Below are 22,391 nucleotides of genomic sequence, written 5' to 3' on the forward strand. Positions count from 1 at the left end.
ACCGTTCCGCGCACACACGCGCGAGCGTGAATAGACAACGATGGATCGGATCCCACACGGACGACACGCGCGATCAGCGTCTGCTCTCCTCCTTGTCCTCCTCTTCGCCACCTTCTCTTCTCCGTCCTCGACGACCCCTTAAGCCGCCACCTTCGTCATCCTCGTGACCGGCTCGAGATCATTCGAATCACTGGGAACCGACCAGGAAACACACTCAATTTTTCTGTAACCCTGCTGCCCCGCAATAACGAATCTCGAACCGAGTCTGCTAAGTATTAACCATTTGCGGCCCTACCTCGAGCCCTCGGACCAATAGTTCAGTATTTTACTAATTTATCTCGCATTCTCAACTGTTTAGTACAGTATAGTATACACATAGTATACATTTAGTATAGTATAGTATACATTTAGTATAGTATAGTATACATGTAGTATACATTTAGTATAGTATAGTATACACATAGTATAGATTTAGTATAGTATAATATACATATAGTATACATATAGTATACATTTAGTATAGTATAGTATACATACAGTATACATTTAGTATAGTATAGTATACATTTAGTATAGTATAGTATATATTTAGTATAGTATAGTATACATATAGTACAGTATAGTACATACGTAAGTTATATACAGGGTGATTCTGGGAAATAGGACAGGTTACTGCTCTTTCTTAAGTAAAAACAGAAAAAAATTGTAAACAATAATATGTACATAAATAACTTTCTATGACTTTATTTTCTATGTTGACGCACCGATGCACCCGCCAAGTGCAATTGCACATTATCTCTTAAAACAAACAAATTTTTTTGTTACCCTGCGTATAAAAGTACTAACCCAAGGTCATCGAAATGTCAATAAGTACTTGACACAGTAAAAAATTGTATAATTTGTACCAAGATCCGCAGTTTAATCATGACGATGCCTAGGAAATAATGCTAAACTTTAAATGTCGTGTTCCGAAAATACAAATGTGTTCGCGTGGAGTCAGCTGAGTAGTATACCGGGTGTCCGAAATGCCCACACTGTTGTTTGCAGCGGGACAGGAAATTGTTTAACGAGAAAAGTATATGATTCGAGGGGTTAAACGTTGTGTGATTGCTAAAACGATTCTAAGTGGGAATCATACTTTCTTAAATTTCAAGGCCATCGAATATTGATCACCGTCCATCAACGTCCCCATCATCTCCGCCGCCGGTCTCTTCCCATACGCGTTGTTCCTCTGCTATCGGCCGTGTCTCCTGTCACTGTCGATGCTCCTGTCGCCGCTGCTTTATAGCAACTAGACACTAATTTATTAATACCACTCCGACTGCTGCTACTCTCTTACTCATCGCGGTTTATTGGCTATCATTGCGATCCCTGCCACCACCGACGCTTTCTCGCGCAACCCCTTTAATTCTTACTTTCGCCCGCTTCCTTTCGACGCAGCCTCATTTCAACGTTCGCGGCGACCCTGAAACAGAAAAGCCATTTTGAAAACGTTCAAGCGGAGGAAACGGCGTTTTTTTCTCGGATCATTTCCATTGAACCTTAATAGCAAGTAATGATCCTCGAATGCGTGCAATGATTCTTGCGTTGTAATGAGACAGCTCTTTCTGGAGCAGAAAACAATTTAAAACTTCAAATAAAAGAATTACTTATAGCGCCAAAAATTGAAGCGAAGTGCTCGAGAAAATTATAGATTTCAAAGTATTTTTTCGACACTCTTTTAAGCTTGACAAAATTATTTATTATTCAATCTACTATTTTTAAAATTGCTTTTATGCTGCTGCTTGAAGAATGCAGTAAATATTTTCAGGCAATTTAGACATTTTTAACTTTAAAAATTCTCCGAAAAATTGATCCTACAAACAGACATGCACACATTTTACAGAAGCAAAAATAGAGGTTATGTTGTTTTGCGATCCAGCGATAATCGACAGTGCAACAATTACTGGCTGCGTATCTCGCCGAAGTTGAAAGCTCGCAGCTGTTTCAAAAGAGAACGACTGCCGGCAACAGAAGCGTTTTTAATATTCATGAGACTGTCATAAAACGCGACGGCAGAACGTGTAAAAGAATGGATGGGACATCGCAATAATTTTTGTCGGCAGTCGCAGTAGAATTGTTCCTTATTTTGGAGCAGCAGGGCTGAACACGCTGCACGGGCGCTCCTTCTGTTGTCCTCGGAAAATCGATATATCGAGCAAACCAGGCGACTGGGTCATTGTAGCAGCTGGGGTTTAAAGAGGAACGAGAACAGGAGAATACCTGATCCCCCCATTTATCTAATGAGCGATCGAACTGCACGTCATACCCTTATCTTCCCCGCTATCTCATAAATCAGTATAGAGTGATGGAATGACGCCAGACCATTCACAATTTCCATCAGAAAAAGAAAACACTCAAGATGCTGTACAGAATGGAAATAGTGGATTTTTCTAATCAATATTGCTTACATTTAATGTACGAACATTGTCAATTTTCGGGAGAAATTATTTAACAGAATATCTGAAAATGAAATTATGGAAAATCGATTATCATCATCTCTGTTGTGCATATTTGAGGTTACTCTACTCCGTTACATTTAAAAACAAATAATAAATATGTAGATCAATTTTTCGTTCATAATTAGACTGCGGATTTTATGCATTTATGGTAGAAATGCAGTAATAATAATACGATGCTTTAATTTGGTGCAATTTAAAACAGGAGTTGGATGAAAAGAATTTAGAAGAAAGAAATTTCAAAAGAAATAGAAAAAATCTGAAAAAATTGAATCTTTCTTCTTTTCTTTTGAGAATTTTAATTTTTTTTCTGGACATTTCTGGATTTTCTTAGTAAAGAAATTTCTATTTGCCTCCTGTTCTCTGTAATCGGTACAATTTTTATTTTCCATAAAAATCTATAATGGTGATTTCAGTGTGTTAAAACCTCCTTAGTAATTTTCCTTTCGAAATTTTTCATTAAGAATATTCACTATGAATCGAACAGTAACGGAGAAAATAAAAAATTGTATTGTACTGATTTTGTTGAGTTCGGGGCAGACTCAGCAACAACTTTCCGCAATAACTTTTAAAGAACTGTATTAATCGTTGAAGAAGATGGTTTATTTATTTGAGAAGGGCGGTGTACTATTAGGGAGAGGAGAAAATGCATTATCCGGGTCACGAAGGGACAGCATCAGCTACCAACGCCGGGGGCACCGTTTGAATCTTGATTCCTCGAGTGAAAAGTAATCCGTTACTCGTAGTCATTCTCCCTGCACGAGAGTTTTATCTCGAGAAGAAAGGTCGCCGCATGACCGGAAATCACGTAGGGCGCCCACATCGATCTTATCCCTTCAAGGGAGACGCTTTACAATCCCCACGGAGGAAGTTTGTCTCCTACGATCCGAACGATGGATATGCATGTTAAACGAAAAGATGAATTAGTCGGTGAATCATGCAAATCCTTCCTTCTCGTCCTCATAGTCGTCGCACGCAATTTCATCGATGAGTAGTCATAGTCAATAGACATTCCATTTTACGAATGAAAGTTGCTCTGAAGAGCCCTTGTGTGATTTTTTCATTAAACTTTTACCATTTATGGCCCCTGGGCAACTAATTTTTGCAATATAATTCGTCAAAGATCAGTGATAATTAATCGAGCTCCATAAAATTAGCTTCTGTATATAAAATTGTGAAGTTTAAGCTAGAATTGTAATTTAAAAAATAATGCTTCTGCATATGAGATTGTACGTCTAGAACTGGCATTACAATTGAAAAATTAATGTTTCTGTACTTAAACCTGTGAATCTTTACAATTTGAATCTGAATTGTGAAGAATTTGAACAATTTAAATAAAATTTCAATCTGAAATTGTAATAAAAAATGTAGCGATTCCATATATAAAATTGTGAATTTCAACCTGAAATTGGAATAAAAAAAGTAGCGATTCCATATACAAAATTATTTTAAGCGAATACTTTAACTAAAAATGTAATGTTCGTTTTTAATGCAGCACATTGCAATACGTGTTAAAAAATGTGCTAACGGGTGAAATGCGAAGCATATTGAAGCTGTAAAAAAATCACGCTTGCAGCGGGCGATTTTTTATAGCTTTAATGACCGGTTTATTCTATTAACGGAATTGATTCTTTAAGGGCGGGTTCCTAATTGATGCGGTTAATAATTGCCGTGCACGGAGCCATCCGAGTGCGTCATGCATTAAAAACGTTCTCCAGATCTTCCGTACCTTTCCTGAACGACGAACCATAATTTAAAAATCCAAGAGTCTTTCGCGAAAAACTCTCTGATTCAATTTACATTGCACAATTTAAATAAACGGAAACTTCCAAATTTTAAATTTAAACGGAACGGCTGAACGAATGTGCGTAATTTTAATTTCGTTTCACGATCTTCTACGATTCCGTTATAAAAAGGCAAACTCATTATACCCGGTTGTAAATTACTCTGTTTAACCTTGCGCCACTAACATTCTCCCCCATACTTGTTGCACGCCAGGGCAAGACCTCTTTCACTTCTAAAAATAAAGCAACTCCGTTTATAAATATTCAGTTTAATGATTTCGTTCTTACTGATTTCCCTAGCACCATAAACATGGCTATATCCCTTCTGCCATATGTTACTACGTAACAAAAACGTCACAGTATTGTCAGAAACGCATTGAACAGGTTATGGTCGCGTATTTCGTCGCATTTTGTGCTTTCGCTTTATCGTACGTATTTTTCCAACAATTTTTCAAATAAATTACCCACATCTGCAAGCACGTTTAATCAAAACATAGTTACTTACACTTTCGGAAGGCGGCCATAAATCGTCACCGGAAGTCAGCGACACTTGTTGCCCAAACAAGCGAAACGCACATAATTGAACTTCAAGATACTCGGAGATCTTCGGTTTCTACAGCGTGGAAGATTATGTTCGTCGAAAAGTGATCCGTCGACTGTTAATTTGCACACTGGTTTACTAATTAGTACCGGGAACAAATCAACTTCAAGTCTATCAGTTCAAACAATACTAGTGACGTCACTGGAACCGAACACAAATACAAAGGTCCACGATACTCACTCGAAACAACAGTTAAACAATCTCTTCTCAGCTCCAAAAATTAACAATTCTATCAGAACACACTTTGAAAAAGTATAATCGCTCCACTATAACCAGTGTTTTGAAAACTACCGTTCAGTTCCAAACAACTCTTCTTCCGGTCTCAGCAATTGGAACTGAACGCACGAACGGTAAACGTGATATTAAAAATTACAGTAACATGTGGCTTCACTTTAAGCAGAATAAAATTGTATAAAATATTTTCAATGAAAATAATTCTTCGGAGGAGTCAAATCAACTGAACACACCGTTAAGAATAATATTTTTTGGACGTTGTTGCTCGGTGGGATTTTCGGTTTACAGGGATCGGTGGTCGACCGCGATATTGTTACGAAAAAGAAAAAAGGGGAAAAAGAAAAGAAAAGGCCTCTCAACTATGGTGATACCGAGTCACCGTTGTCATGAGGCGCGCGTCGCGACGGGATCGCGCTTACGACTGACACATTAACTCATTCGTCGAGCCGCCGTTGCTGGCACAGGGCTTTTCCTCCACCCACGCAGCCAACCGCGTATCAATTGAGGGTACTATCACGAGGTCTAGTTCTGTAAAGGTGTCTCGGAAGTGTCCGCTTAACTCGCGAGTTCCTTCGCGATCAACCGCGCGGACAAATTGGACACCAACAATTTTCGTTGATCGCCGATTATCCACGGTGTTCCATTCTTTTAATTCCGCGGACTTGCGTTGGCCAAATTAGGCGAAAAACACTCCCACCGGGTGTCAGATTGCCCGGAAATCCCCCCGAGATTCGAGTTTCCGAAAATCGGCTTCTGTCACGATTCCTCTGGAATTATTGAGCTTGTAGATTTTTCTTGAAAAATTGCCGTGACGATTCCTCTGGAATTTGGATGTCCAAAAATATATTCTTTTAAGCTATACAGGTTCGTGAATTATTGTAGATTTCTCTTGGAGAACGTGCACTGAATTTTTATGTGCGAAAAAATATTCGCATTGATTGCAAGACACGGGAGCGAAATAAAAATTTCTGTCTCATTGTAATTATTTTATTAAGCTGAAACCAGTACCCTGGTGTACTTAAATCTTTTGGATATGTCCACTGATTTAAATTTCGCTTACCCATTTTTGTCATAAACGCATAAAGTCCGCAGTCTGAACATATTAAACATTGGGTATTAAAATTTTACGCCATTTAAGATTGTGAAGTACTTAAGGGGACTTGAAATTTCCGAAATAATCTTGCAATTAAATGTCGTGCATTATAGTTCACACTAAAATAGCTATTTCATACTGCTGCTTATTCTAAAATATTTAAAATATTTCAAATTAAGTTCCCGCGCCAGTTTTAATGTGAATCCTATAATTTTTAATTTTCGGTGAATTTCCATCCATTGGCAGTGAATTTTGCCGGTTACTCTGCTTTTTTTCCATCGCAAGTTTATTTTGAAAATTCGCTTTCGTTAATTGCTTGAGCCGACGAAGCGTCCATTTAAAAGCTGTACATTTACTTGCATCGTGTCGTTCCTCGTCGGCCAGAAACAACCATGATATCGTGAACGTATATACACAAGCTGTACGTGACACGCGTGCTTCAGGACGGTCGTCAAACACGCCTAATTCGTCCGCGGTAATTGTTCAACAATTTCGACACCCCGAGCTAAACAAGATGTTCACGCGTCCGCGCTAAATAAAATGCAAACGGCATGTAGGTCAAACGTTTTAGCGGTAATTAACGTGCAATGATCGCGCGTCATTTATTAAACGTTCGCTAAGCACTTTATATCCTGCCGTCGGTATTAACGATCAATAATCTGCGGGGAACAATTAACAGCGTCGTGTCATTTTTTACTTAAACGTGTCAACGAATTCGGCTTAATGAGCGTCAATCGTTATCAGCACGGAACGCATTATGCAATCGCGTTTATATAATAGCCGTTGTTCAGTGAACTATTAAACACTGTGTATCGGATATCGTTCGTTAGGGCAACGCCGATAAATTAGCCTCTCTGTTCGCCCGCAAGCGATCTACAATAATATTAATTGTTATCTGTCTTCGTTAAATTTATTCACTACTCTGCGTGCGCAGATATTATTTTATATCAGCGCGATATTATTATAGCAATATCAACAAATCACTGTGACAGATTTCACGCGAATTTCGCCGCTATAGTCTCGCGTTAATTACCGCTAATAGCGGTTGCGAATTAATATCTTTATCAAATTGCACCGTTCAATCTTCTGATTGCAGAAGATCGATATTTTGTTACATCGAATTAACCCCCAGAACTTCTGCGTGGTCTAGACCTGTGCCTGTGTCATTTCTGACCCACACCGATATTTTACTAATACAGCTTCATTCCGATATAAGACGACGACTCGGGACCGGCTTTCGTCCTGTTTCAGATGAAGAAGCAGAGATTTTCTTATTTCGGAATAAAAAGCGTCGTCTTGTATCGAAATAAAATTGTACATATCGAGCTTATGCCCACCGGTACGGGTCACGAATGACCCCGGCACAGCATACGGACGGTTCAAATCGGTCGTAAGCGTCTAACGTAATCGCATAAGTCCCTGGAACTTCGACCGGAAACATCTTACGCGCTTGTGAGTCATCAGAAGTGTAATAAATAAATCCGACGATGAGATAATGGGCAAATTGGTCCTATTGTTAGGGGGGTCACTGATTCTCTTCGTTAAATACGATTATAAATGAGTATTAAGAAAGTATTCGATCATAGTCGCGAATGTGTATGTTGAAGTATTTGAACTTATATTGAAAACGGAGAATATGTGTTAAACAAATACGCTAGAACAATTGAAGACATTTAAAAAAAGATTAACAAAATAATAAAGGGTTTTCACCAAATACAAAGTGTATTGTTCACTGCCAGGTTAAAATTATGAAATAGTTTTAAGTTGCAATTTAAATTAAATTTTAATTCAAATTATTTCAATAGTACTTTACAGTACAGGGACATTTTTTAATATTTTAAATAGTGAAGACGTTGACAAAAGTGATTGAAAAAATGCATGGCAGTAGAGGAATTTTATGAACCGAATTTTGCTGTTCAAAGTAAAATCATACCAAACTGTTTACTGCAAATTGTGAATCGTTTTACGTTTGCAAAATGGTCGAAAGTACAATATAGCAGGAGCAGGTCGACTTCCGGAGTTCGAACACCTTTCTCCACTCTATTGTTATCTTTGGTTTTCGCGCGCTATCTGTTTCCTCCAATATGGCGGTTCGTCGATGATTAGTCGTCTGCTTCTGATAACAACCAGCTAAACCAAGTGAGTATACTTACGGCTTACGTAAATCTTTACGCTTTTACAATAGCTGGGAAGAATCTCCGAATGAACGAACAGATTTTCCTAAAATTTTCGTGTATTTATTTCGACTATTTTCTGAATTGGAAAAAACATAAAGTTGTAGTGAAAATCGTGCAGGACAATTAATGGTACCCCCGAGTAAACATTCGCATAATTCTGACACTTTTAAGTGACGAACAATTCGAAAGGACAAAGTTATTTTCGGAAAATTCGCGTATATTTATTTAACGTCGGTGCTGCGACAATTTTCTAACTTGGGAAAACATAAAATTGTAGTGAAAATCGTGCAGGAAAATTAATGGTACAAGGCAATGCAAGGACAAAGCAATTTTATTATTATTTGCGTATATTTATTCAACGTAGATGCTTCAAAAATTTTTCAAATTGCAAAACCACGAAATTATGGGAAGAATCATTCAGAAAACAAAATGGTACCTGTGAACGGGATTAACATCATTTTTAAGCGTTGACTATGGGGGGAAATCGAAAGTACGGAGACACGTTCATAAAATTTGCGTATATTTATTTAATAACGTCGATACTCCGAGAATTTATTACATTATATAAACATAGACATTTCGTTTTTTACACTAGTACCTAGGGTCGACGTATCTAAGCTTGTATAATCATAATATTTCTAATCATGCAGTGTTTCATCCTCCTTCCTCCTCCCTTCGTTTGCTCGTGGTAAATGTACAGCGTGCTTTACACTTATGAGAGTTCAAACGACCGTCTTCGAAATGACACGCCAGAAATTCGAATTGAACAATAATCCGTTGCAACAGCACAAAGAGAACCGAGAAACATCGACACCGTACATAGATTACTAATTTCTTTCCATCAATGATTAATCATCTCGAAGAACTCATGATACCTGTCTTTTCCAGAAAACTGATCAACAGACTGCAAGCTAGACAATTTATAAAAATTCATAGTGAACACCACGGTAAGAGAAAGATCGGTAACATGTCTGCCAACGACAATCGTGTCGTCAGCGTTTCTTAACGTTAACGTTACTTTGCAAATGTCCAGATGCAGATAGCAAGATGTCCGCAGTCCACTGATCAATCAGCACGTGAAAACGCGTTCCTCGTTTCGGCCAGGAATTGAAGGTAGTGAGAAATGACCACGCCGTGGGTATCGAGAAGGAACAATAATAATTATATTTATTACGCAGTTTACAGTTATTTAGGTAGGTTGAGTCGTGATGAAACAAATGCTGTTTTGCTTCTCCCCGAAAATGAAGCCGAGCCTCCACCCTCAAGGGAACGTTTATCAACCAGTTGTTGAACTGGTCTGAGAACGGTTTAGCATTTGCTATACTTTAAGCGTAAGACTCTTAAAACTGGTATACTTCAGTCGCATGCGCTATTAGTCCACCGATCCGTGAAATATATTAAATGTTTCTCGTTAAAGTAAATGTACAAATATAACTCGTAGGAATTTCGAGCAATCACAAGTCTCGAACGCTCTTCTTTTCATTATTCACCAAATCCCTCATTTCTCTCTCTCTCTCTCTCTCTCTCTCTCTCTCTCTCTCTCTCTCTCTCTCTGCCCCCTCATTATTGTCCTCAATACAGACGTTAAACTTCGTAGAAAATCTCTCTTGCTCTCTCACATTCTCTCCCGCTATCATTCTTTCTATCTCTTTCTCTCTCTCTCTTGCGCTCTTGTATTTTTTTTTTTTTGCTTTTCTTTTTTGTTTCGCCGTTCTCTTCTCACCGTTCGTCTCGCTTTGAAAGCGTACCGCTCGCGCGCGCGCTTACTTGGTCTCGTTAGAAGGAGAATCATTCGCGCGGACATGTTTGGTCGAATGCGGAATTCATTAATGGTTACGGCCCTCGCGGTTTCCTTCGCGCAACCGTCAGCGTTCGTACAGGTTCCATCATGTTTTCGCCTGATCTCCGTGTCCTTGGCTCTGACCAGATCTATCTGCTTTCAGAACTTTGGATTTTCGCTCGGCTGACTGTTTCAGAAAGCATTCTTTCAACTGAGGATCACTCTTTAACTTTATCTCGAAGTTACGCGAACATAAACGTGCCCTATGCTGCTCCATTATTGACAAGAAGTTCAGAGAACCATGGATGGCAATTGCATTATAGAAATTATAGCTGGAAATCAGGGAGCCTGGTAAACTATATTCTAATTTCCTTTTGAAATTGCTAGAAAATTAACATGGTCTGTGCTTCTTCTTTAATGAAAAACATCTAAAAAAACACCTTAGTGAAGTCTGGTAAACTTATTTTTTAATTTCACCTTTGTTTAAAAATAAGCAAAGTCTATACTCCTTTTTTTTTACAGTCCAGGACATTACAAAATAGTACCACAAACTTTAGTCTAAATTGTGCTTGCTAAAAAGTATTTTATAAAGTCTTGGAATTAAATTCCAGTATAAAGAATACCTAACGATGCTCGATGACAATACTGAATCAATTCTGGACCGTTGCTTTAAAGACAGCAGAGAACACTTTAAAGGTCTAGTAACATAAATTTTATCTAAATAGTCTCCGTTAAAAAATATTTTAGAATGCTTCAAAATTCCACTTTATAAACCATCCAATAATGCGCGGTAGTTGTAATAAATTAACGAACAGGAAGATGTGATAAATTTGATTCTAAATTGGTCACAATTAATATTCACTCGGCATTTTATTCAAGTTGTGATTTTTTTATTTCATTTTTAAAATAAAATTCATACGGTACGGTTAGGAAACGTACATTAACGAATTCAACGGTAAAACAGGCTCCAGCATAAGCTTAGTCAGCATCCTCATTAGTATCCTTACGAATTTCTCGTGTTATGTAAGAATGAGCATTGTCTTCATTTAAATCATCTGTCTGAGTCGTGTGACCGTTTCTACTGTCGGGTCGAAGCGACTTGAAACTACTTTATCCGGCGTGTGTCTTTCGTGAATCGCTTCGTTGCCGTAGATGACGTTAGCGGACAGTGCTTCTTCGGTCGGTAAAACAGAATTAAACCATTCTAATTCATTTTGACGAAGAATTCCTTCTGAAAGGTTGAACAAGAGCACTATCGAAAGAAAATACGTCTATGAAAAATTCGACCACGTTAAAATTTACGAGAAAGTTTAAATTTATTTTTTGAACACTTTTTTTTCAAGTTCAAATTGATGCGTTTTTATTTCAATTTTTTTTACCAAAGTTCTGAAAGCATTCGACCTGTTCCTGCTTTTCTCCGTTTGATTGGCAGATATTAATACCCGGCTTACCATCCTCATCACCTTCAATGACAATTTTAATGGCAGTTTTATGGTAATTCAATTCCAAATCTTCAATTTTTATTCGAAAACCACACGAGTGGACTTTTCCAAATCTGTACGATACTCAACGATCATTGACATGGTCATTTATGAATTTTTGTCGAATCGAATTTTTAAGGTACTTCTTCCAGATACCTCGATCTCACAGTTTTCACCAAGCAGCTAATTAAAAGCGTACAGATTCGAATTATTCCAGTTGATGTTTTGCGATTTTGAGAATGGCAGTGTTTTAACAATAGTGTCCGATGATCCGTGGCTGCGAAAAACTGAAAGCTCGAATCGACAGCAACGAAATGTCTCGGGAACGCAACGCTGTGGGCAACTTACGTTACTATTAATACTATGAAACCGTAAAATACGTCGCTATGGTACACCTATTATGTTCGCTACGGCATACAAGGAAAGAAATCAGTAACGACAAGTGACGTGAACTCGACGTGCTACGTTTATATGCTTGCGTCTTATGTTCGTCTGTTCTTTTTCTCTTTTTCATTTTCCCATTCGACTGCTCGACAATAATTAATTACCTTAACGAACTAAAAAACGAAACGGGTTACACAAATGATAAAAGTAACGTTTATGCTAAAAAGAATTCTATAAAAAAAAAAAAAATGAACGCTCAATACAAAATCTCCTACCATCGAGGATGCTAATACGACATGTGGATAAACGTTAAAATAAACCGTTTCTCGTGCGTAAAATATACGAACCGCTATGTTTACCTAACGTAATCTAATTAAATGTAGAATAAGAAAAAACTCGTCCCCTTACGGCACGGATGTCGAAACTGGATATGTATAACCGTCCCGACCGAATACTTTCATGTCTATAAATATCCGTTTAGCATGTACCGTCTTTTAAGTTCGAATCGATTAGACAAACTTCCATCGAAATCATCGAATGCGAGGGAGACTGGAAACACCGACAAAATTCAGAAATGCAAACACGATTGGTCGACTGGACCCTCGTATATCGCGATCAGTATGACCATTTAGCTGTGTATTCGTGACCGTTCGAAGGACAATTTCACCGAAGCTTTTTTTTTTAGATAGTCGCTCGTTACCGAAGGGTTGGAAAATGCTGAACACTGTGAACATTGAGTGCAGTGTTTGCTCTGTATATGTCGCAAATGCCTAGCCGATAAAAGTCCCGGAACTATCCCCACTGCCGCGGGGTTAATCCCGTGAGGGGTCACGAAGCTCGAGTGACCTCTGTTGCCGAGGAGTGTAAGGTCACGTGGATGAGAGAATAATATCTCCTGGTCGATACATGACCCTGGCTAGACCCGTGTTTTGGACATATATCGAGTAAACACTGTATTTCTATTGCAGACTCGACCCTTCGCACTCTGAACAATCCCTAATTCACTTATCCTCCGCGATCGAGACCGAAGAGTAAACAACAAAGACTGTTTAAAGAAATTGTAAAACTCCGAGATCGCGGAGGATCCAGAGTGCGAAGGTCCCATGAGCTTCCTGGATCTCGAGAAATTTATAGCTTGCGGATCGAAAGATCGTGAACGATCGAGTTGTTGTCTGCGCAACGGTCTCTCGTTTCCGGTCATCGTGACGAATAAATACGACTTAAATACTGGCGGTGGAAGATGCAAAACGCAGTTATGTCCGCAGAGTAGGTACACACGTCTAAATAGGTACGCGAAACGTGAAGAGGGACTTAAGTAGTTCCGAACGAATGATCACGCCTGTCTGATGAAAAACAATCGCGGAAATCATCGCCGACGCTCGATTAGTATAAATAATGTGCTCATACAAAAATAATTACGCGCTCCTATCCGCCGTCTCTTACAAATTCGTTTCTCCACTTTTCTTCTTTTTCTTCTCTCTCTCTCTCTCTTTTCTTTCTCTCTCAGCATGCAATTCGCGGTGACACGTTCTTAGGCCGTGGAATGACAAGATTCAAGGCTCTGGGAGGAGAGTCCATTCGATAATCGGCCAATTTCGATCGAGAACGCCTCGTTTCCATCCAACGACTCCGCAGAAGCTTAAGCTTTCCTCTAATACAAGCTCTAATCGCATGCGGTAGACTTCCTCCTAGCCGGAATCATTTTAAAACCAACCATATTTATTTTTTAGTTCGCTTTCATTTAACGTTTAACGCTAGATCTACGGAGCACTGGAAGCGTCCATTTTGTTTTAATTTGGGAAAGTAACAAGGGTGTACTCTAATTGAGTACACGACGAATACGGACGAAATAAACTTGTTAGATTGTATTTGAGAATTTGTACAAGAAGAAAATTTGTAATGCTAAAATTAGTTCCAGCGTCGAGTAACATTACGATAAATATGAATCCACTTAATAAATTAAAAAATGTCAAACCCACCATATTAGGAAATCCCTTAGACCTAGTGTTACCAACCACTCATATCTCATATTCGAATTATTTTAAATTTTACACGTTTGATTGGTTAGCTTATCCGGCTTAAAATCGTTTTCTGCCCTTAGACGCGAACTATACCGTCATGGTGCACACCAAGGAGACAGCAATTCACATTTGACGACAAACATCAAATTTATATCGAGCAAATTGCAATATTCTCGATCGCGTCTCGCTTTTCTTCGAATGGGCGTGGCTTAATCTCTCCTGGCCCCGCCCATTGGCCCCGGGAGCCGGTCCCATAACCAATTAATCAGAAGTCTACCGCCGTGTGCCTCGCTTCGGCGTCGCAACGAAACACTTTCGCAAATACGTGTCTTTTGACGTCTCTCGCGAACGTTTAAATAAACCACGTCAATGCTCGATAAATATAAAGGAACGTTCCTTAAACGATAGGATTGTTAAAACAGATTTAGTGTACCTCTCTCTCTCTCTCTTCTTTCTCTTTCTCTCTCTCTCTCTCTCTCTCTCTCTCTCTCTCTCTCTCTCTCGTCTTCGAACGCAACGTGTCGCGAACATGTTCACACGACCAGCTCAAACTCTTCGCGCGATCGCGATCGAACTCCGATGCGTGTTTCTCGGCGAAACTTCGTAAACCGTTCGCGACACTTTGGTTTGCGATTACGTTCGCGTCTATAGATTCGCACATACATGTCTGCATCCGCGATACAGTGTCGCTCGAAGCTCGGCTCGCTAGCGAAGCGTTAATTACACCCCCCCCCCCCCGATGATGGCTCCTAACGCGTTTCCCCGATCAGTTCGTCAAGCTGGATCATTCGGCGCCGAACGCTCAAAGAAGAGTGATGTGATTCATTCGAATTCCTCTGTACAGGACGTTCCGAAATCGTTTGGTTGAATCCTACCAGCGTTGTTAGACAGCAATACCAGTTCGAAACCGATACATTTCTTTTTTTTTTTTTTGTTTCGTTGTCGCGACAATTGAACAAGAAAAATCTCGGAAAGACGTGGGGAAAAAGGAAATTTTGCGATCGGTTCTTTATACAAAGATGAGTTCTAATCCGTTCGAAGAAACACAGAAAACGTGCGTCTGGACGCTGCGAAATTCGTCTCGAATTTGGTTTCACCAGGGATTACGAGTGTCCGTCGAGTGTGAGCTTGAGTAGACTATAAAATTGAACGCCTCGTTTCTCGTGTCGGTGGTCGCTCGCGTCGTTGCCTCGATCCGATCGCGATCGATTGGCGACCTGCGGCAACCGTGGGCGGTGCAAAGTGCGCGCCGGCTGGTAAAATTGTACTCGATAATTTGGGAACGCCCTCTAAGAAAGCTAGTCACGATTCGCACAGGATTTCGCAATCGAGTTTCCCCGCACAATTATCATGAAAAATTTCGGAGAGGTTCCGAAGGTTTCGCACCGAGCTAGAAAATCAGTGTCCTCTTTCCTCTGTCTTACTGTCGCTCGCGAAACGTACACGATTAATAATACCTAGTATGCGGTGAAACTGTTTCCAAATACCGAGTAAGTCCACATACGCACGATTATATTAATAATAATTATTCTTTCTCCACGTTCGAATATATATATCACACTGAGCCGGCTGTGTGTGTGTGTGTGTGTGTGAGTGTGTGTATGCGCCTGTGTGTGTGTTGGTTTGTCGAGTATGTGTAGCGGAGAGCGTGTTTTTTGTTTTTCTTTTTTCTTTTTCGTTCCCGAAGGTGTACACGTGTGTCGGTGTGGATTTTTGCGAGTGTGTGTCCATCGTGGGTCTTTTTCGGCCGTGGCCCAATGCTTTCGGCCACGAGGATGCGTCGAGGACCACTTGCATTCGGGTTGCATCCGGTTCAACGATCGAGTCCCGGCACATCACTCGTGGGTCTACCGTTGAAAGTTCCGAATTGGGTCACTTTGCTCGGTTATAGGGGGTTTCTTCCTCTCGGTCTCTCTCTCTCTCTTTCTCTCTCTCTCTCTCCCTCTCTCTCTCTCTCTCTCGCTTTTTCTCTCTCTTTCTTTTTCGATTTCTCTGTCTCGATACGTTTCGACGAATATTTATGGAACACCTGTGGCTGTCCCTCGGCCCTCGCTAGTAGCATTTCCGGGTGCACGTGCACTTGCGCACCAGGTCCACGTCCTTTGTGTAACGCATCCCGTCCGCGCAGATCAGTCGCACCTGAAACATTTGACGCGTTAATAAACAAATCTGTTGCGCCACCGAGGTATCGAATTTCAAGAAGAAACTTCAGAGAAGTTTCTAAGCACTGGTGCATTCGGGCTAGTGCCCTTCGTGTGGTGCCCTTATAAATAAGGGACGGAGGTACTGGTTCGCGGATATTGAGGAAGTTAAGTGAAACTTCATTTCTCGACGTCGCAGCTCCAGCAGATAAAGGGCAGCGTAAAACTGTGCGATGTTTTCTTGAACTTTGCGTTTTATTGTCGTCTCAGAGAAGTTTTGCGATCCATAAAGATCCAGGATCTAATAATCACGGGAACTTCAAGAGACTCCGCGAACGGTTTAATAATCGGACGAGATATAACGGTTCACGGGCTTGATAAAGGTGAGTGTAGTTGAAGAAGTAATATTAAATGACTCGTCTGGATAAACTGCCGTCCATTTTTGATAAGAAGGAGTTCGTTAAATTATTATTGACGGCATGACACGGTTTATTGGTGCGTTAAACTTTCGATGCTAGAGTGAAGTAACACGGTACCGAGCTGAATACAGTGTTTACTCGATACATGTCCAAAAGACGGGTCTAGCCAGGGACATATATCGGCCAGGAGATACTTAATGCTTTGATCCACGCGACAGAGGTTTCTCGAGCTTCTTAGCCCCTCACTGGATACACTCCGCGGCAGTGGGGATAGTTCTGGGACTTTTATCATCCAGTCTTTGGCGACATATATAGAGTAAACACTGTAAATGCTTCATACGCTCGCACAATTCGTAAATTTTATATTTTTATCCCAGCAAGACGAGTCCAAATTAACGAAATAAATTTTTCCCTTGTTCCAGTATTTAACTTCATCATTCATTTTGTCGCATCGAGTCTTATACCAAACTCAACTCGATATAAACATTTCGTACTACAAAGATATATCGAATATTTTTCGTATCTTCCTAGCTACACCGCAGATTCGGTGCATTTATAATAACAACGAGTAGGTTTAAGGCCAACATCGAAACAGCAGGAGCATTAGCAAAATTCAAGAATATTTCTGCGTTATTGTCAACTGATTAAAATTGTCGCGGAAGGAAATCTCGTTGGTTTCGATCGACGAAGGAAACTCTTGCATGAAAATCTGCAGAGCTACGAGCGCAATGGGTAAAAACTAATTTGCGGACCGGAGTATTCGCAGTCTACTGAATAGTTCAGCATTTTAATCAGCAGTAATCTACATTTAATATGAATGAGACCGTACCTTGCGTCGTTTTGTTTTCCGCGGCAGGCAGCAGGAGTTACCGCAGTTACCCCAACACTTGGCAAGCTTCACCGGTCGTCTACTCCGACATCCATTCTCGCTGTAGAACTCTTTAGTATGCTCTTTGCGGCACGTCGGTGCTGCAATTCATAGGTTGTTCACTTTAACGTCTTCATCCCATATTCAAAAATTGATTATAGAACCAATCTCGTTAGAATCGATCTAATCTTTTAATCCCCTCTTTAAATTTGATCGTTAGCCAGAACCAATCTGGGCGAATGAAGCACAAAGACTGCTATTTAACCATTGTCGATTCATCATCGCGTTCTTATGACTGTGACTGTTAGGCGTCTAGTCGGGGAGATTAAAAATTGTGGAATGAATGAGATTGTTATACCTTTCTCGCAGTATCGTCCTTGCCATCCAGTCTGACAACGGCACGTGTAGCCATTTCCAATCGGCGAAGGCACGCATTGCGAGCCCTTCCTGCACTCGTGTCCTGCGCAGGGATCGGAAATGATCGAGCCGGGCAGTGCCATGACGATGTCTGCAATCGAAATCGCTCGAATTAATCTTGCGCCCCAGCGCGAGCCACTTAATTAATTTCTATATCAACCAGTGATGTACGAGCTAGGCTAATCATACATTTTATTATATTAGTTAATTGCTTCAATATTAAATTATCTAGTTACCTCGCCGGATCAATTTTAATATTTAATGAACTATTTGTAGAATGATTGGAACGTCAGGCGGAAATTGAATGACTCTGATATTAAACTAAATATGGAATAACTGGTAAAAGGATTAACTAAAATAATAGATGATTTTAGGCCATATCTAAAATCAAGTGTAAGAATGATCAATTTCGTGACACTTATGTCAATAACCCTGGCATCCACTTTTAACATCTCCTTAAAACTTCTTTAATATTTTTGTAGACAATATCAAAATGATTGATAGATTAATTTGTATTCAAGGAATAAAAGCGTTGAAACTGCAAAGTGCGTTGAATGTCGCAGAGAATTTTGGTCATTGGCATAATATTTTTAAAATGATCAGAATATTTAAACCCAATAATATGGCAAATTCCAGTTGATCTAGTTCCTCGGTTCTCCAATCTTTCCTCTCATGCGAAACAATTTCTTAACATAATAGAGTTTTGCCAAGATATCCATGTAAATACGTGCTCGAGAAAATGAGCGTGTACACGTACCGGAATGTTCGTGAGCCATGTTGTCTTCCGGTAGAGCTTCCTCGTTGCTGCCGCTGTTGCTCATGATGCCTTCCGGTTCGACGACGTCTCGCGCCTCGTCAGCCTCCTCCTCGTTCGACATGCATCCGGGAGTAACCCGGTGCATCTTCGCTGCGTTACTGAAGTCCACTAATTTATGATTGATCCACATCTCGGAGATGCAGCCTGTTACCAAAGAAACAACGTCCTCCATCATACATCCCTTCCTTCCGCAACAAACCAACCCCCTGACACCTAACAACCCTTGATTTTCAATCTTTCAGTACCTGTAGCTATCACTTTCACTAGAACTATTTATTCAGAAGTGCAAAAACAATTTGATCACTTTTAACGAACGTAAGACTCTTTCTAAAATCTGATCGGTCCTCTTTTAATAAGGATTAACAATGCCAAGAAATATAGCAATATAAAAATGGTACAAACGAAGTAACATTTCAAACGTGTGAGAAAGGATCCAAGGATCTCTTTTAATGAAGATTAACAATGCCAAGAAATATAGCTAAATAAAAATGGTACAAACGAAGTAACATTTCAAACGTGTGAGAAAGGATCCAAGGATCTCTTTTAATGAAGATTAACAATGCCAGGAAATATAGCGAAATCGAAATGACTCTGACGAAACAAAATTTGCTAATAGGTGAAACAGGCTCGGACCGGTGATTGGGATTAGACTGACCTTGGAAGCTCGTTATGTTTCTCAAGTGGAATTCGGTGAACGCGACGCTGGCGACTTCGGGCGCGACTCCTGCGACGTACATCGGCGTGGTGAGCTTCAGGTATTCCTTGGGACCCTCGTTGATGATGCTCCTAGCAGAGCCGCGGTCCACCCTCATCGTGAAGTTCTTCTTGATCGCGAGAAGCTCGGCCACGTGAGGTTTGCCGTCGGCCACCATTTCGTAACTGTACATTGTCGACGTTGGGTAGTTGCCCACGTCGTACGAGACACGTACACGGCCGTTGAACAGCTCCACTGCGATGTGGTCGCTGTTCTGGCCGTTGTAGAGGAGAACCCCGTTTTCCTGCATGGTCGTGAAGACGATGGTCACGTTCGCTTCGGGCCTCGTGCGTAGCGGCTCCAGCTCGACCAGCGAGCTGTTGTCCACGAAGCTCAAACTCGTCAGGTACTCGCATCGTTTTCCTGCGAAAATAGTCCCGCGTCAGCCCAATTGCTTCTCATATTCTCAATCTTAATCATTGTTCCGTGCACATTGAAGAAACTCGTTGAGAAAGTACGGTTGGAATTGAAACTTTGAAAAAGTGTATTACATAGGTGCTAAAGAAGAGTTTTTTGGCTGAGGATCCGCAGTCTAGTGACGATAGGAGGGAGAAATAATTGAGGGGAAAAGTTACCCCCACTCTGCCGCTACCGCACGACAGAGACGGAAGACGTCACGTGACCGGGTCGCGGCGGAAGAGTGGGGAATAGCGCGGTAGAAGGGGAAGTTAGAGTGGGGGCACAAGTCTTGATCTGGCGACACCGATGATCAACGTCTCATTGATGTTGGGATATGTCGGGAATAAATAAATAATTGGCTAATTACCGGTGTAGCCGGGGTGGCACTGGCAAAGATAGTCCGCGGCGGATGCGGGAGCTGGCTGGAAGCATGCACCATGCTGGCAATCATGATGGGCACAAGGACTAGTCTGTGGATAGAGCATGACTGTCGAGGGTGCAGCTTCGCAGTATCTCCCTGTGTACTCCGCCGCGCACTTACACACGTAATTGTTTATGCCGTCGATGCAAGTAGCACCGTTCTAAAAAGAAAAAATACGAAAATTATTAACTTTCACTCGCTCGAGATGAAATATGTATATTGATTACTGTGAACGAAGAGTGACGTTACCTGGCACATATGATCATCGCAGTCATCCAGGTTGGTGGAGCAATTAAGGCCGCTGAAGCCGATTGGGCATTCGCAGCTATAGTGGGTCCCGAGGTCGACGCATCGGCCCCCGTTCTCGCAGGGGTCGTGCCCTTTTGTGCAAAAGGGTATCTTCTCCTCGCAGTACTCGCCCATGAATCCTGGGGCGCAGTCGCATCGGTAGGCCTGGATGAGGTCGACGCAGGTTGCGTTATTGGCGCACCTGTTGTCCTCGCAGTCGTCGACGTTGTTCTCGCATCGAAGTCCCTTGTACCCGGGGGCGCAGTCGCAACTGTCACACACCGACTGATCGTCAATCGAGACATTGACCATGACCATTGGTCGCGGTGTATCCGCCAGTCAAGGTCGCCAAACATAACCGATCTATCGACGATCATCTGATCCCGTTCGAATCTTTCAAATCGGCCGTCGATGCGAACAGTTCTTTTTCAAACGATTTTATTCGATCTCATACACTGTCAGGCAATAAAATCAAATAACTATTCCAAAATTGGACCTAATGACTTGCTCATAGAGGGAACAAAGTGCTCCCTACAATTTTGTATGAAGGATTTTTTGTAAAAACATTGATGACCTTGAAATAGTGGGAATATGACCTTGAGAAGAAAAACCTTTGTTACTGTACTATACATTCTGTCACGTCGTTAACATTGCTGAAGATGGATTGTTTCACCGAATTGAACAGTGCACAATCGAATGAATTATAAATTATGATCGTTCGTCGATAGTCAGTTAGGTGTAGCAGCTACTCTTCGGGCCTCACGTGCAGGGGTCCCGTGATCAATTTCATTCAAAGTACTCAAACCTACTGATGCTACGATCTATGATCTACTCATAACTGTTCACAGTGCAACAGTCTGGCGTATAATATGTATACTCTTCACGCAACCACGGAGTCAAACTACTATGATTATTTTCGCATAGCCAATAGAGTTCGGTTTCTCTCGAAGACAGATTTACAATGCGATGCTACGGTTTTCGCAGTCTCGGTGTCCAATTACACCGGAGTTCGATTGCATTACTCGTGCACGTCTACGCAATTATCGACCAAAGCTACTGTGTCCCCCCACGTGTGGGGGATTCTACAGTGAATGCAAACTGGAGATCTTCTGCGACGGGTCTGGGGGACGTTCATTTCATTCGTCTTCGAAGGTGTTGATTTAATTTCGCGACCGCAGGTAGAAGTTTCCAATTTGGATGCGTGTGGACTGCGTTGGGGATTGTTTTGAATTGTCAAGTGACGAACGAGAGGATGTGGATTTTGGAGAGCCTGTCGCAGAGGAGGTAACTACGGGCACCACTGAACGAGCAACTGTAGATCAGACCCGAACGAGCAGGCCAGTACAGTAGTGCACGGTTAAATTTACATGAGTCAGCCCCACTCTGAATACAACGTGTGCAATGTCATGACTGGAGAAAATAAAATTTTATTTTCAATAATCGTTGCCTTACCTCCATAATAGCACCAATGGGTGGCTGAGCTTCTGCCGATTAAAACAAGTCCAAACACGAGGTAAATCAGATTAATTATATGTACTTCAGGCCTGTGCGAATGATTTCTCGACGCTCGAACCGCTACCCCCACTACCGCGCCCCGACTCGTAGTGGGGGTAGGGGCCCGAGCGTCAGTCCCGAGTTAAATCGCTAGAAATGATTCGATTTACATCGTGTTTGGACTCATTTTAACCGGAAGAATCTTGGCTATCCATTGGTAATACAATTACGAAGGTAACACGACAATTACTCTAAATGAAATTTCCTTTGTAGCACGTTTATTTTGTTCAGTCTCCCTTTGAAATGCGACTATTCTCATT

General features: G+C 41.0%; 1 protein-coding gene and 1 long non-coding RNA gene across 3 annotated transcripts in view; both read right to left on the reverse strand.

Annotated features, from left to right (window-relative positions):
• Positions 1-11: 11 nt before the first annotated feature.
• On the reverse strand, positions 12-5,244 carry LOC143354475 (uncharacterized). The gene is made up of 3 exons (XR_013082335.1): positions 4,788-5,244; positions 1,139-1,465; positions 12-190 (listed from the first exon to the last, which is right to left on the reverse strand). It is a non-coding gene; the product is annotated as an uncharacterized LOC143354475 (long non-coding RNA).
• A 6,917-nt stretch (positions 5,245-12,161) lies between these two features.
• The window catches only part of Sli (slit guidance ligand), a 689,366-nt gene continuing 679,136 nt past the window's right edge, over positions 12,162-22,391 (reverse strand). For both annotated transcript variants that reach the window (XM_076788604.1, XM_076788603.1), the window contains 7 exons: positions 20,539-20,848; positions 20,236-20,449; positions 19,371-19,832; positions 18,656-18,859; positions 17,840-17,989; positions 17,443-17,582; positions 12,162-16,192 (listed from right to left, as the gene is read on the reverse strand). In XM_076788604.1, the coding sequence (XP_076644719.1) occupies positions 16,106-16,192; positions 17,443-17,582; positions 17,840-17,989; positions 18,656-18,859; positions 19,371-19,832; positions 20,236-20,449; positions 20,539-20,848 (1,567 nt within the window). In that variant the 3' untranslated portion in view covers positions 12,162-16,105. The remainder of the gene's footprint in view (positions 16,193-17,442; positions 17,583-17,839; positions 17,990-18,655; positions 18,860-19,370; positions 19,833-20,235; positions 20,450-20,538; positions 20,849-22,391) is intronic.

Source organism: Halictus rubicundus, chromosome 5 (assembly GCF_050948215.1).
Source record: "Halictus rubicundus isolate RS-2024b chromosome 5, iyHalRubi1_principal, whole genome shotgun sequence".
In the NCBI taxonomy this organism is placed as follows: domain Eukaryota; kingdom Metazoa; phylum Arthropoda; class Insecta; order Hymenoptera; family Halictidae; genus Halictus; species Halictus rubicundus.